Here is a 15,633-nt window from a genome sequence, read left to right as displayed (position 1 = left end):
TTCCATTTACTGGCTAGACCAGAAATGTAAACAGTACAGTTCTGGAGAAGCTTGAAGTAGCTTTCTGCTACCTCTGCACACTCATTTCTGAATTACCAGTTTCTCTTGGCAATAACTACAAGTGAAATTGAAACCGCTTTTCAGATTGCCTGCTTCCCACAACTGCCCTGACAGCTTTCAAAAATCAAGCTGCTTCTACTGAATAGAAAAGTACTCAATGAAACAGCAAATAACACGAAAGGAGTAAGTCAGGCATCATTGGAACAGATGACTGACAGAATTTCATAATGTATGTCTGTGTCTACAAAGACAAGCACATACTGGGAAAAACTATTAAAAAAAAAAGAAAAAGTTCAGAGTTCTCAGCTACTTTGCAAACATTTCCTCAAATTACTCGTTGAAATTTGCCATACTGTTGCTAAGGCATCTGAGCTCATCCAACAACATTCGACAGATTTTTATCTGTGGCTCACAAACCACACTGAGCAAATTGAAAATCCCCGGTTACAGCGTCCCTTGTATCATTTCCTGTGAGATAAGGCCGAGGGACGAATTTGCGCATGCAGCCTGTGTGTGTGCAGACGGGCTTGCATAGATCGTGAAGCAGGATGACACCTGTCTGACATAACCACGCCCGGAGGGGGACACTGCATGGGACAGGCGAGCGCCTTTATAAGTAAGAGCGGACCAGAGAAATTCCTCAATGCTGAGAGAAGACTGGACAGTCTCTGCAGCAAGAAGGCAGCTGATCAGAGAGTCCCTTTGCTGTGCAAGAGGCAAATAACCGAGATTGCACGTTCTACCTTAATGTTTGTGTTCTGTTGTTCCTAATCTTTCCCTCCCTAAAGCTGATGCCTGTTGGACAAGGCTGGGAAGACTGGAGCGCTGGGTTTAAAGGCACATAAATGCCTGCTAAGATGGCCCTGGCCAGTTCGGTTGCTAGCCAACCAGTACCACCACGCTCTGGAAACGTTTCTGTGGCTGGGGTGGAAGAGCACCAGAGCAAGCTAGATTTCTTCTGCAAGCTGGGCTACGGTAAGCAGGACATCTGCAAAGTGCTGGAGAACCTGGGTCAAGAGGCCCTGGAGGATGATGTGCTGAAAGAGCTGATTCGGATGGGGAGCAAACCTCAAGCTCTGGAGAGCCAAGCTCAGCCTTTCCCCCTAGAACTTGTTGCCCGTGGATCGTGTAGCACCACATCAGGGTCGAAGTGGCTTGGAGAGGATGGAGGGGATTCTTCCGATTACTTGAGACCCATCGTGATCGATGGCAGCAACGTTGCAATGAGGTAAGTTCTGTTTCCTAAAAGGGATCTCTGTCCCTCTGAAGCTTTTGAATTTTAAAGTGGATTGCTAGAAGTACTTGTTTTCTTCAGGTGAGAGGTGAGTTGGTGTATCTGATGTGCAATGTGTTCCTGTTCTCTGGCTGAGGCAGCTCCTAGGGACCTGCTCTCTCTGTGGCTGTAGATATGCACGCCAAATCCAATCACTGGCTCGCTCTGCCTTTTGACCTTTTGTAAGCCAACAGCTAGCTAACCACTAACGTTTATGGCCATATGATTCAGCAGCTTTTACTTCACCTTTGATGTTTCCCTGCCTTTTCAAATGGGTACCAAGGATTTCTAAATGTATATGCAGAGCTGTTTCCAGGAAAAACTGATGAACAGATAGAGATAGGTGACTGTGGTTCTTTACATAATTACAGTTGCACTGTTTTGACTTGCAAGTAAATTCCAACAATGTTCCAAACTTGTATATTTGTGTTGGTTTTTGGTTTGGCTTCATTTTTATGGAAAGATCAGGAAATTGATAATTGACTTGTATTGAATAGTCTCATTTCCTCCTTAATGAATTCTGTTTCTGGGAAATGTCACAGCAAATATATGAGGGCTGGGTGTCAAGAAGAAAGGGGCAACCTATTTTCATTTGTACCCTGTGATAGGACAAGGGGCAATGGTCACAAGCTGGAGCACAGGAGGTTCTACCTCAACATGAGGAAGATCTTCTTTACTGTCAGGGTCACAGAGCACTGGAACAGGCTCCCCAGGGAGGTTGTGGAGTCTCCTTCCTTGGAGACTTTTAAGAACCTGTCTGGATGCGTTCCTGTGTGACCTGCCCCAGACTAGATGGTCCTGCTCTGGCAGGGGAGTTGGACTTCATGATCTCTGGAGGTCCCATCGTTGTGTGTGTGAACCCATCCTGGCCCATTACCTTTCCTAAGCAGTGTCTGATGCTGTGAGAGCACTCTGGCTGACAGGGGGCCTGGCATGTTCATGTCATTGGAAAGTCCAAAGACAGCAGTGGGATGACCTCTGTTTACCCAAACAATACAAACAGCCAGAGGTCCCGGCAGGCGAGATCCAGGACATGCTGGCTATCCACCATTTTCCCCCGTTAACTTCCATGTCCACTCAGCAGGTCCAAGCCCATCCCTGCAGGTTAGGACAGGACAGAGGAGGAGGGCTTCCCCCTTGGATTAGCTTTGGTGTGAGGTGAAATGAGAACACACATCTCTGGTTAGAGGGCTGAGAGGGCAAGCACATCCAGAGCAACTGAAGACTAAGCAAATTATGCCATCTCCTGGGTGAAAGGAGAAATCCCATCTGAAAATGGGTTTCTCAGAGCAGCTCAGGAGGAGTGAGAAAGACACAACAAAGCAAAATCACTAAGCCTTGGCTGGGCCATGAGCTTGGTAGCCAGGTATTAGGATCTTCTGCTCCCATTTGTATTTTCACCCTAGACTCTTCTTAGAGTGTCGTTCTTGCCACTCTGCAATAGAAAGGAGCACCCATTCAGGCAGAGTGGCTGAGATGAGCACCTGCCCTTTCGTCATGTTAGGACAATACTACCTCTGGCTGGTTATGTGCTCCAGTCTCCTGGCACAACCTTGTCCTCATCAGTTTGCCAGGGTTGTTTTAGAGCAGGCAGAGGTGGACAAGGCAGAGACCAGCATTGCTTCCAAGATGGTAGAAGATGCACCTTTCCCACTGAGCAGGAGGCCCACAGTGGGTTGGTGGCTAATGAGATAGTGCATGTTTTGAGCTTGGAATACTCTGGGAAAGCTCCAAGATCATCCTGCTGCACCAGCCCATGCATGGGAGCTTGCTAGCTAGAGATTACTTAAAACAAACATCATTACAGGTATGTGCTGCAGATGACTTGAGCAAGCAAGTCATATTGCTTTCCTAAACCACATGCCCACATAAATGGGTTTTCAAGAAGCCACAGGTGCTTCTGGCATGTACAATTTACATCCTTTTGAGGAATAATTTCCAGATTCTGAGTCTGAGAGATGTTTGCCTGCTAGACTATTGAAGGCTAGTGTTCTGCTGTGCATTCCTCATCCTAAAAGGAATTAGGGGAGTGTAAAGTACTTTTAAGTTTTAGAAAGCCAAAGGTTTTACAGCTCTTCTCAGACATCCCCAGCCTCTGTCTTGATAAAGCTAAAGACAACTTAGATGATGGAGAAGACTACTGAACTTGTCAGTTCTGTTCATACTGAACCAATGCAGCCTGTAAGGAGCTGCTTTCCTCCCCTGGCTGCCTTTCAAAGTGGTGCTGAATTGCATTTACTTTGGCTAATGGGACAGGCTTGGTGAGTGTTTTCGGTAGCCTTGTTTAAATTTTTCTGGTTTGCTGCTGTCATACAGAGAAGGGTTGTTTGCACAAGTCAGTGGAAAAGGATGTTAGGTTTCCTTGCTGGGAAAAACTTCATCGTCAACACCAACAACCACAGAAGTGCAGGAGAAGCAGCAGTTTAGGGATGAAGTTGTTGAAAAGTTGAAGCTTGGAGAGGCAGTTGCCTGTGTGGAGAAAAATATCTCACACATTTATATCTTTGTCTTAGGATAGGTGTTTCTGGGGCATTCAGAGTTGGCACTGAGGGCCCATTGCAGGGGTGTGCAAGGTTTTGAAAAGGATGTATGTGCCCCAGGGTAATAATGCAAGCAAGCTGATAGTCTCCAGTCATCAATCAGCCTATCCATAGAAACTAAATGGAGAATAACCTAGCCTTCAGCCAGTCGTACTAGTCAAGCAGCTCAGTACACTCTGCATTTCCATCAGATGTAATCAATCAGAAAAAGCCATCTGCCAGACAACCCATGGGAACCAGGCAGGGTAGTTTACCAAGGCTCATGGAAAATATAATGGAGTTGTGTTAATAGGAGAAGGGAGTTGTCACAGCCCTCTTCATGGCACCCTGAGGGGCCTATCTAGTCTAGTCCCTGCACTTACACCTGGTTTTTAAGCTGTGACAGGTACAGGGGCCTTTCCCTAGGCCAGCAGAGTCCCGTGTTAGGCGCTCCATCTTTGGCCAAAGATGTGGCTGATGCTGTATAATGACCAGGTTGATATGGGGCCATTTTAAAAGCACCTGTTTTGACTAATCTTCTTCTCAAATGCCTTGGAATTGCACAATTTAAAAAGGAATCACTGCATGCTAATTATGGATTAATTGCTGGAAACACAGCAAGGGCAAACTGTGGCTTCAGTTTCTGAAAGGTGGGCCCTGCTGATCTGTGTCCCAAGTGCAATGTAGCCTGTAGCTGGCAGGAGGGAGAGAGATGGGACTAAGTTATGACAGATGAGGTATGGTCCATGGGCTATGGGTTATGAGGCTGGTGTAGGCAGATGAATCCCTGGGGGATGATGAGGTGAGAAGCATTTAAGAAGACTGCAGCTTCATTCTCAACTGATCACAGCAGGTAGGTATAGTAACTGCAAATACCTTTTGCAGAGGTGAAAGCCTGAGTGGTGCTGTGATGATATTACCCAGAAAGCTCAAAACACAAAGGCAAAGTTTCTGTGGATACTATGAGGGCATTTATCCATTTTAGGACTTTGTTTGGAGTCTATTTTTATTTCCTTGTGTAGAGGTAGTTAACAAATTACCTTCCTTTACACATATGCTGCACTGTAGTGAGATTTTAGATAAATGAGATAAAGTTAGATAAGAGATTTTAAATAATTTATTTACAAGCAGTAAAACATGTCAATGGGGGAGAGAAACTCAGCAAGGATATCACTTCTAATTGTTTTTCTTGAGATTGTTTTCCATGTCTTGATCTGAATATTGATAATTCTTCAGAACCTGCCTTGCCTACACTCCTCTACAGCACCTGTCTTAGGGCTTTCCTACCTCTCTGTGCAATGAAGACAAAATCCACCAACTAGGGCAAGATAAAGATGGGCCTGAGGTGCCTGTGACAGTCTCCACTGAGGTCTTGTCCTTGTTTTTGGTGTCTTGAGTTAGGTTCTCTGTATTTCCCATCCTGACTCTTACAGGGGTACTTCACCCCATAGTTTGACTCCTGTTTCCAAAAGAGGTCAGCAGCTGAATGACCTGTGAACATACTTGCAGCCACTTCAGACATTAAAATAACTAATATCATTGTTACCACAGAAGAAAATTCCCATATTCTTTTTCTCATAGGAGAACCTCCTAGGTTTTTGCTTGTGCTGGAAGAAAACCTCACTCCTCAAACCATTATCAGACAAGGCATGAGAAGGGTCTGAAACAGCCTAAGGTCTTGCTGGTGCTTTTGACACAGATGGAAGCAACAGATTTGGGTTGCAGACAGGACATAGAAATAGGGGATAGGATACCTCTGTTTTTAAGTATCCAAACTGCATCAGATAAGTTTTTGGTTCTGCCAGAGGAGGTGTTTGGATCTGTCCAGCCAGGACACTCTGCCAGGTTGCTTTCTTGGAAACTGGCAAATTAGACATAAGCTGTTTAGTTGGCCTTTTCATTCCTGGCTCAGTTAAAGAGAACTCTATACTTCTTGAAAGCTTTGCTTCATCTTCCTCCTTTTTTTTTTTTTTATAGTCATGGAAACAAAGAAGTGTTCTCCTGCTGGGGCATCCAGCTGGCAGTGGATTGGTTTCGAGAGAGGGGACACACGTACATCAAGGTTTTTGTGCCACTCTGGAGAAAGGAGCCACCTCGACAAGACAGTCCCATTGCAGGTAGGTCAGCATCCTGGGCATAATTTGGCAACCATTAGGTGCAGTTTGGAGATAAGGGGTGTGGAGAGTCCAGTAGAGTTTTGCCCTGCAGAGACAAGCACAGTGCAAGTTGTATATCAGGTTTCCATCACTTAAATCAGCTATTAATTTTTTGTGGCACACTCCTGCCTAGCAGCTAAAACTGCCTACCAGGCTTTGTCACACTGCTTTGAGCCTTCTGCTTTACAAGCACAAATTGCTGCCAGCTGAGTTAAAGAAAGAGTTTGCCAGTTTGCAATCAGTCTGCAGAGCTTTTAAGGCCAGCCATGAGACAACGACATTGTTGCACACATTCTCCAGAAGCAGAAGTATCTGAAACATTCACTACTTGCATGACTGTTATGTGTTAGCCTATTGTCCTGATACAGGAGCTACGTGGGTTCCTCCTCCAGGACAAGGAATTGCACCAGCTGAAATTTGTAGAGGGTGGCAAGATTCAGTTTGCTTGGAAATAGATCTGCCAGATTTGTACCCGTACCTTGGTGTCTGCAGATGAGGTGGCTGAGGATTCAGGAATGACAAGAAGTCAGAGCGTCCTCAGTAGCAGCAAAAGAAGTGGGTTTGCAAATTTATTTTATCAGATACATTTAATCTCCAAGTAAAACTCCTGTGGGGCTGGTTATGAGCTTTCTAGCATCTAGCAGGGTAAAAAAGGGCACTACAGCCACTTCAGTATGCCTCTGGTGTAGAATTGAAACGATATGCTTACAGTTAAGACTTCAACATCAAAAGGTGTCTCAAATTTCACAAGCTTTTGTAAATGATGTAATTTTCAAATTGCCAAATAACCACCAAATATTGGTGCATCTGAAAATGCCACCACTCTAAGTTGCCTAAAGTGCTGAACCATCTTTAGATTCCTGTATTTTTCTAGTACATGATTGATACCTGGTCATCATCAGTTAATCAATTCCTCTTTCTTAAATATTTTTTTCCCCTCTTTTATTTCTGCCACCAGATCAGCACATTCTTGAAGAACTTGAAAAGCAATCGATCCTTGTGTACACCCCGTCCCGGAAGGTGAAAGGCAAGAGGGTAGTTTGCTACGATGATCGCTATATAGTGAAAGTTGCTTATGAGAGAGATGGAGTCATTGTTTCCAATGACCATTACCGGGATCTCCAGAACGAAAACCCTGAGTGGAAATGGTTTATTGAGCAGCGACTACTCATGTACTCTTTTGTCAGTAACAGGTAAGACAGTTGTTGTTGAACAGTCGTGAATTTAAACATTACGGGCAAAGTCAGCTCCAACATCAAAGCACCTCTCACCAGCAGCAGAGTACACAAGCCTTTTTTTGAAAGGAATTTACCACAACTTTTCTTATCTTGTTTCTTTAGTTCCTGCTTCCTCGGCTTTGGTCTTAAACTCCCCATGTCACTCTTAATGAACTTCTCTGTTTGAATAGCAGCATTAGCAACCAGATTGGCTTCTTTCCAATCTAAAGGTACCGAGGCCTGGCATCTTTCAGTTTCTATTTCCTATAAGAAACAGAATTAAATCTGTAAGAGGAGGCAGGCTACTTTTAATTGGCAGTATTTTTAATTCCCCTACAAGGCAGGACAACACTTTTTCCTATGCTTTTGTAAACATAACTTTCTAGAAGAAGAGAGATGAGAAGCTGGTGTCTCTGGCCCTTAACCATCCCCACTGAGGAAGGTTTTCATTAGCACACTTGCACTGTGCCCAGCAGGCTGAGCTGTGTGATTCTCAGTCTGTACATCCTAACCTTGCCTGAGTTTCTTAGTAGCAGAACTGTTTGTTATCCACCAGTTTGGCTGGAGAAAAGCACTCAGAGACACCCAGTGTGCATGGATGAGTGTGAGCAGAGAAGTCGCTTCACACAGCATCATTCTCCATGGGTCAGGATGGAGACTTGGCTCTCCCACTAAAAAACTTGGGTGGCACTGGGTTTCATTTTCCTTGGCACTGGGTTTCAGTTTCCCCATAATGTTGTTCACAGAAATGCAGTTGCTGCACATCAGCACACTCTAATTCTTGAAGTCCCAATACATTATCTCCATCTACCACCAAGCTTCTTCCCTAGAGCTACTACTGGGTTACAAATATTTATTTGATATTTTCCTTCCTATTTCACATAGGGATTGCCAGACCTTTCCAGAACCTTTCTCTCAGAAGGTCTAGCTGTTACCGTGAAGCCTGGGTGAATACTTCCAGCAGGACCCTCTTGCACAGCTTTAAACTCTCTAAAATAACAGTCTGAAGTTGGAGGTTTCAGTCCCATTATATGGATAACCAAATTCCATTCCCCTTCTGCCCATGACTCCATTCACCTGACAGAGAGTTTTTCCATGGATGGGTACAGTGCAGATTCATTTGCAAGCAAATCCAGAGCTGCTAATTAATTTTCTTCCTGAAGCATGACATTCAGGTACTGGCATAGAAGAATAAACAATTTTGCCTGAGCATTTTGCAGGCCCTGTAGCAGGAAGCCTTCAGTGAAGCCTTGACCAAGTCTGGGCTTGTTTACCACACCACATCCATCAGTAGCTGTAGCTCTGAATTGACTGCTGGCATTTTAATCCTCATTCTCCTAAAAGTATTTGGTAAGAGAAAAGTGAGTTTGCTGTGGAAGGGAGCTGAGGGTGAGAATCGCAGTGCTGGCACCACAGAGAGTTTGTGGCTGTGCCAGAGACAAAGCAAGTGATGATGCCACAGCTGGGGCTGCTGGCCGGCCAGAGCTGTGCCAAGGCACTGTGCCTTTCCAGTTGTTTTGTGTTATTAGGAAAAAACAGTTACATGAAGCTGAAGCGTTGTTGCCTTGGCAGACAAGAGGGCATGGTGTCTAGTCACACAGCCTGACTTCTGAAGGCCAGGCCACAAAGACAGCACAAGGATTTTCTGCCTGAAGCTTGTGCCACAAACTGTGATGTCACTTTAGCTCCAAAAGCTTAAGATATTTTTATTATCCCTGTGGCTTTTTCCTTTTTCAGGTTTATGCCTCCTGATGATCCGTTAGGCCGGCATGGACCCACTCTTAATAACTTCCTCAGCAAAAAGCCAGTGCTTCCTGAACCAAAATGGCAGTCTTGCCCCTATGGTGGGTTTCTCCCCATGCCATGAAGCCACCCCTCTTCCTCCTGCCCCTTGCTTCGCAGCGGCGCTTTCCTCTGGCAGAGGGCAAGTGCCATTGCCATGTGCTGTCCTGCTTTGTGTGGCAGGGACTTGGGTCAGGGCTGCTTAAATGTATGATACTTTTTTCCTCTTCTGCTTAAGTGGCTTTGGCCTCAGCAAAGGCAGCAGCTGCTTCTGGCTCCTCCATCCTTTCCTGCACACAGCACCCATACCAGGCACTCCGGCCATGTTGATCCCCTGCCCACAGCCTGCACACATATTTCACTTTGCAGCATGGACTTGCACGGCAGCACTTGGGAAAGGCCACCCAAACTCTACCCTCTCTCCCCTCCCAACAGCCTTCCAGCACTGTGCAGGTTTCTCAGAGGTAAAGCCCTATACCATATTTTACAGCAACCTTGTGTAGCAGCTGGTCTTCCAGCCCACTCAGTGCAGCAACTGGAGCATACATTAATTCCAGACACGTCCAAAATAGCAGAAGCTTGCTTTCATTGCTGCTTCACCCTGCAATATTAGGTCAGCAGTATCTAAATCTGGGGTCAAAAGTAGTGGACTGGAAAACAGCACTTCCCCTCTTTGCTGTTTGTCTCCCCATGCCCCTGCAAATGCACAGCACTGGGGAGAAGTGATGCGTGCATTAATCAGTGTGGGGCTTTGTTAGTGACAACCTCCTGTTTGATTTCTTTTTTTTTTTCATTCTTTCAGGTAAAAAATGCACCTATGGCAATAAATGTAAATTTTACCATCCAGAGAGACCACTTCAAGCTCAGGTCTCAGTTGCTGATGAGCTCAGGGCCAAAATCAAGGTGCCGTTAAGCCTGAGGAAAGAGAAGTGTAACCACTTGCTGTACAGGACCAGAGGGGAGCCTGCGCCCCGTGACACCTGCTCAGAAATGCTACGAGAAGCCGGCGGCTGTGCGGGGGCTTCCTGCTACCCACGGTGGCCCCAGGGGACCTGTCCTGAGCACCTGCCCCCTGCCTGGGCCAGCAGCCCCGGTTCTGACCCGGGGCTGAACCAGCAGTTGCTATGGCCAGAGCCGCTGCCTGACCAGCCTCTCTTGGAGAAGATGTCAGTGCTATCCATCAGTGATGGCACCTACAGCTACAACTGGTCCACAGATACCTCTCATGACAGAGAGTTGACAGACAGCCCTCATCACTGTGGTGACCTCAAGCTCAACCCATATTCGCTTCGTCACCCCCACAGCTTGGACCACACCTGCTTACCAGGATGCCCTTTCCAGCAAAGAGTGCTCCCACCTGCGTGGGGCGGGGTGCGCCCAGTGCACAGTTGGCCTCAGGAGTGTTGTGGCCTGCACGGGAGGGCTCAGAGGAGCCACTATGTCCCTGATGGTGGTCGGCACAAAGGGGCCCTGGAGGCGCAGCACCCCCTTTTGCCGCAGGCTGCAGCTCTTCTCCCTGGCCCGCGTCACTTGTACGGAGAGCCGCAGCAGCAGCAGCAGCAGCGCTGCTTCCCCGGCCCGCCCCCACCACAGCCCTTTCTGTTAGACTCCAGGGACCAGCTGGGCTTCCTCCAGAAAGCCCACGCTCGCCACGATGCCTCTTATGGTGAGTACTGGCCCACCCCTGCTGCGAGGTCACCCTCTGCCCAGCAAGCAAACACACATACTTCTCCCTTAGGGCGAGGTGAACCATGTCATGGCTTTGTGCCCCGGTATTAAGGACCTTGCTAGCTTGACTTCACCAACTCAAAGGCACAGAAACTTGTGAAGCCTCCAGACCAAACCTTTCCCAACAGGAACAAGTACGGGGGCAAAAAGATGCTACTCTGAGGCTTAAGTGTTATTAAAGGGCTTTATAGTAAGGGTGACAGCTGTTCCAGGAACACAAGTCTAAGCATCAACCAACTGTGTTGCTTAGGGCACCAAGTCAAGACAAAAGCTGCCACTCGCTGCAGTGGAATCTCATACGTCTCCCATGGAATTGAATGGTAGGGCTCAAGGTAACTAGGCTGTTGGCATTAGAACCACACTGGTGACTGGGTTCAGGATGGCATAGCTCTTCATTAATGCCTTGAAACGCCAGATGTGTTTTTAAAGTCCTAATCTATTGTTCAGCTGTTGTAAAAGAACCATGCTCCATGGTCCCCAGCGAAGGGCTTTCTGGAGACCCTCAACGACTACTTGTTCAGCTGTCTTAAAAAGTAATTTGTCCCGTTTCCCCCAGTGCAGAGCTATGCTCTCTGCTAGAAGGCGTCTTCAGGTCTATACTATTGTCCAATACATGCCCAGCCCTGCGTCTGTGAGCTTTCAGAGGTACCTCTCGTGTTTGTAAACCAGTGCTATGAACACAGAGTCACTAGCAGAGCTGGTGGAGTTACACCAGAGCACTTGAAGGCAGCTGCAGGTACATTTTTCAGGGATCATGTACAATGTAAGTCAAATCAGAGGAGTCATCTTCAGTGTATGTCTTGATGTAGACTGAATGCTCAGGGCTGTTAATTCAAAAAAGAAATCCTGATGATGCCAAAGGGGAAAAAAAAAAAAGAAAGAAAAAGTGCAGCTTTAAAGTGTCTCTGTTGTACTGAACAAGAAAACTACTGTTGACTTGACATTTAATTACCAAATATGGTCCCATAATGCAATTATACAGCTGATTTATGATTACAAACATATAAACTGTGTTCTGTGGGGACATGTTTGATTTAGAGTAAGCTGTAAAGCTGCTAATCTCTGCATTATTCCACTGAATTCTTCAGACTACAATTAAAATATTAAGGTTGATCCTGAACGTTTTTGGCATTATACCAAAGTTTAAGTATGTCAGTATGACATGTTTGTAAAATGCTTTAGCAGATTATTAAATGGTCATCTAGAACACTTCTGAATAACATTGTCTTTTTTCTTATTTTTATTTTCTGAAATTTTACTTCTATTCCTCTTAGCACTGATACTTCATTAAGTCCAAAACCGAGGTGGGATTTATGAACTCTCCAACACGGCAGTGTCTCTGTTAAATTCTTCTCTGAAGAACAGTCAGTGATGTTGGTCCCAGGCAGGAACTAAACAGGGCCAGACGGAGAAATCTGAAATCTCTTGCTTTTGAAAAGGTGACTAAGGAGTAGTAGTTTACCTTTAGTGACATTATCACATGATGCATGTTTTGAAAGTGGTGGTAGTTTGACCTGTTTCCATCTGGAAACTGCCACCAGATTTATTTTGGTGGCGACATTTGAATAATGCTCAGGAAACAAGTATATTGTAGCAATTCATTTTCTTGTAGCCAGGTAGTTGGCTGCAAGAAATGGTGATTTGGAGTATGAAGGTACACATAGCAATGGAGCAGAATATAACCATACATCTCAACATTTATTTTTATGTCTGGAATGTACATTACATATTTCAAAACAGAAAAGCATTTAAAATCTATAGGAAAATTGGCACACTGCCTTTACAATAGTGCCTTGGGCTTGCTGGAGTCATGTGTGCAAGCTCTTCTGCTTTTCCTTTGAGGATCCACAGGAATTTGGTGGTTGTTCAAAACCCTTTCTTGATGTTTAATAACTTGTTTTTCTTTCATTTCTGTCTTATTAACTGGTGCATCTTTCACTAAAATGCGCAGAATGTGTATTCTGCTGAGAAAGTGCCTCAGAAAATAAATCAGACCTTTGGCATGAAACAGAACGTGATATCTCTTGGCTGTTCTGCTCACGAGCGGGTTTTTTCTCGTGGAGCTTTTGTGTGACAGGCAGCTCAGCAGCGGCACCACCTCAGCGCCTGCCCGGCAGGAGCTCCCCCGCTGGCCCAGAGCCCACGGAAAGCACAGGCTGTTGTGCTGTTTCGCCACAGCACAGGCCTCCGGGACTCAGGGGTTTTCTGCTACAGAGCCTTTTACACTCCCCAGGACAGGAGGATTTCTTTTTGGCTTTGTCAGCTCCTGAGGTAAGGGGAGGGGCTGCTAACAGAGAGGCGGCGGCTTTTGCACAGGCAGGGCAGTGGGCTGCTGCCATCTGGCACCTCTGCTGAGATGCATTCAAGTCCAGCTCTCGCTGCCAAGTTGAAAATGGATCCATAAATCCCAACAGACTCTGAAAGCCCTTGATGTTCTTTGCTTCTTGGCTGTCAAGACTCTTCAGAAGAAGCTGGAAGCCGTGGGAGCAATCCTCTGGAGACAGGCTGCTTTCCTAAGGGAGATTTACAGAGTTGCCAAGTTCATGTTAAGATCAAAAAAAGGTCATACAAGAGAATCCTCTTTCCTTCACAGATGATATCCTTTGTGAGGGTTTAGGGAAACCAGATACAAATATTTCACTGAAAAGTCTTGGGTGTAAGCGAACCCTGCAACAGCTCCTCAGCATAAAAAGGGGGGAAGATGGTGGTCCTCTGCACCTGATGCAGTCCTGGGCAGCTCACACTACCTCTTTCCCACCCCTTCTTAAGTATAGAAATTTCTCCCTCACAGAACACTGATGACAAATCTACTAATTTGTCCATCTTGGAGACCAACAAAATTAATGTTGTAAGATAAGTCTGTGAAGTCAGTAATAATGTTGTTCTGTAGAAAATGTTTGTCAATTATTCTCAGAAGTTTTTTTTAGTATTTTCACTCACTTCTCATAAAAGCTGGCACAGGCTATAAGCAGAAGTTTGAAAGAACCACAAACAATTAAACAGAACAAGACAGGTTTCATGGCTGCTTTGCTCCTTAAAAATGTTTGGTTTCTAGTGAAAGACAACCAAGCCCTGTACTTCACCAAGTGTGATAAATCACCTCTGCAAGTCAAAAAAAACAACAAAGCCTCTGGTGAAAGCCTTTAACAGACAGACTCCTAGTTGGACAGAGGTAGTTTACACACATCTCTAAGATAACAACTCAGATATTATCTTTCACCTTTTGTATGGACTTTCCCCAGGCCGAGAACATCTTCTCAGTTTTGCTCCTGGAGCTATAACTCATTCACTCTGCCACCATAAGCCCGTTACTCCTCTGCCTCAGGGTACATCTGCTCTGTGTTCACTCACATATACTCATGCCTGCTGTAGTATTTACCTCCTAAGTACTGCTGGGGCTGGGATTCTTTGAACTCTTGAAAAGAACAGTTTAATATTACAGCACCACTTGTCTTTAGTGTTATTAAGAAAGGGCTATTGACCTGCAATTTATAGTAAAAGGATTTTTATAGCATTTTAGCCACATCCCTTCTCCACCCTAAGTTGGGTTCACTCCCTTTAGGTCTTGCTGCAGGCCCAGAGGAACTCGTCAGTACGATGTACTGATATGCCCACTCTGCAAATGCAATCAAAACGGTCATACAAATGGAGGAAAGCTGCAAACACAGCTGTTTGTTTTAGGACAGCACATGCAAGAGAGCAAGCCAGAAAGTCAGGACAGAAAACGCATGCAGGGCGGGCAGGATGTTGAATGCAGCAAGGAAATTAAACGACCTGCCTCTGCCAGTGACCAGTGGCATCAGAATTGGCAGCAATGCAGTTACAGCAAGCTTCTCCTCTTTGGCTTTCCCCATGTCACACAAATTCCTCAGCCTTCCTAATTTCTACATGTTTCCTTTGTCCCATTCTTTCTGCACTCAGGATTTCCATTGCACTTTTTATGGAGCATGCTGCAAGTTACAAAACACTTCCCTATCCCAACCCCTCTCCTTCTACTTCCAGAAAACCACACAGTCCCACAGACTGCCACCTGAAGCTCCTGCTTTGTGCTCCCTTCACTTCCCTGCTCCCTCCCCGCCCCAGGTGCTCACCTACTCCCTTGCTGTGCCAGGTACTGCTCCCCATCAAGCCCAGAGAGCTCCTCTCCTCCCTTCACCCCTGCCCACCAGCTTAAGGGCTTTGTTACGGGGATCTTATTGTTTAATTTTCTTTTTTCCTTTTATTGTTTGGGTTGGTTTGTTGTTGTTAAAATCATGACATCAATACCTTTAGCCTGGCAGAGAGCTGATACTGTCCCACCGCACCTTAAAGCTGTTTTCCCAGCAGAAGCTGTCTGGGGAAGGAAAGGGGGGCAAAGCCACATTCCCAGGTGCTTGTGCTGACTACATACAGCTTTCTCTTCTCCTAGGGTCAAAGGAAACGCTAGCAGAAACTCAGCCACCAGACACTCCTAACTACTTTAAATCCTACTGTAAAAGCAACATTGTTCACCTGCCATCACCAAGGTGTGCATTTGAGGGAGTTATTAACACTACTCGTTTCATACAGAGAACAAATGGGCATTAGGACACTGAATGGCAGAAAAAAAACCAAACTAGAAGCAGGCAGCAAAACATGGATAGCATAAAAACCAGTCAAACTGAAATAAATTTTCTCATAACAGACTAAAAAGTTATTTAATAAAATTAGAGTGGGTAGAAGCAAGTATTGTACACTACATATGGCATGATAAATCTCAGAAAGGTCCTGCTGTGCAAAGTGAGATTGAAAAGGGTGGTAGCCACCCATCTGTACATGGGCAACACTGAGCAAAGCTGGGTCCAGCTCTCCTGTGACTGTCAGCTTGCTGAATTCAATAGCTGTAGTTTATCTGCAGATTCCAAACAACTGAGAAAACT

The 15,633-nt window shown here is 45.6% G+C and overlaps 1 protein-coding gene across 1 annotated transcript; it reads left to right on the top strand.

Annotated features, from left to right (window-relative positions):
- Positions 1 to 905: 905 nt before the first annotated feature.
- Positions 906 to 10,835, top strand: ZC3H12D (zinc finger CCCH-type containing 12D). Its single transcript, XM_008948577.1, has 6 exons — positions 906 to 1,288; positions 5,830 to 5,969; positions 6,967 to 7,201; positions 8,963 to 9,069; positions 9,810 to 10,720; positions 10,752 to 10,835. Exons 1-6 carry the CDS (start codon positions 906 to 908, stop codon positions 10,833 to 10,835), a joined length of 1,860 nt encoding a protein of 619 aa, XP_008946825.1.
- The last annotated feature ends 4,798 nt before the right edge of the window (positions 10,836 to 15,633 follow it).

This window comes from Merops nubicus, unplaced genomic scaffold, assembly GCF_000691845.1.
Source record: "Merops nubicus isolate BGI_N331 unplaced genomic scaffold, ASM69184v1 scaffold10161, whole genome shotgun sequence".
Taxonomy (NCBI): Eukaryota; Metazoa; Chordata; class Aves; order Coraciiformes; family Meropidae; genus Merops; species Merops nubicus.
Note: the sequence above shows the minus strand (reverse complement) of the source record. Positions and strands in the feature narration are given on the sequence as shown.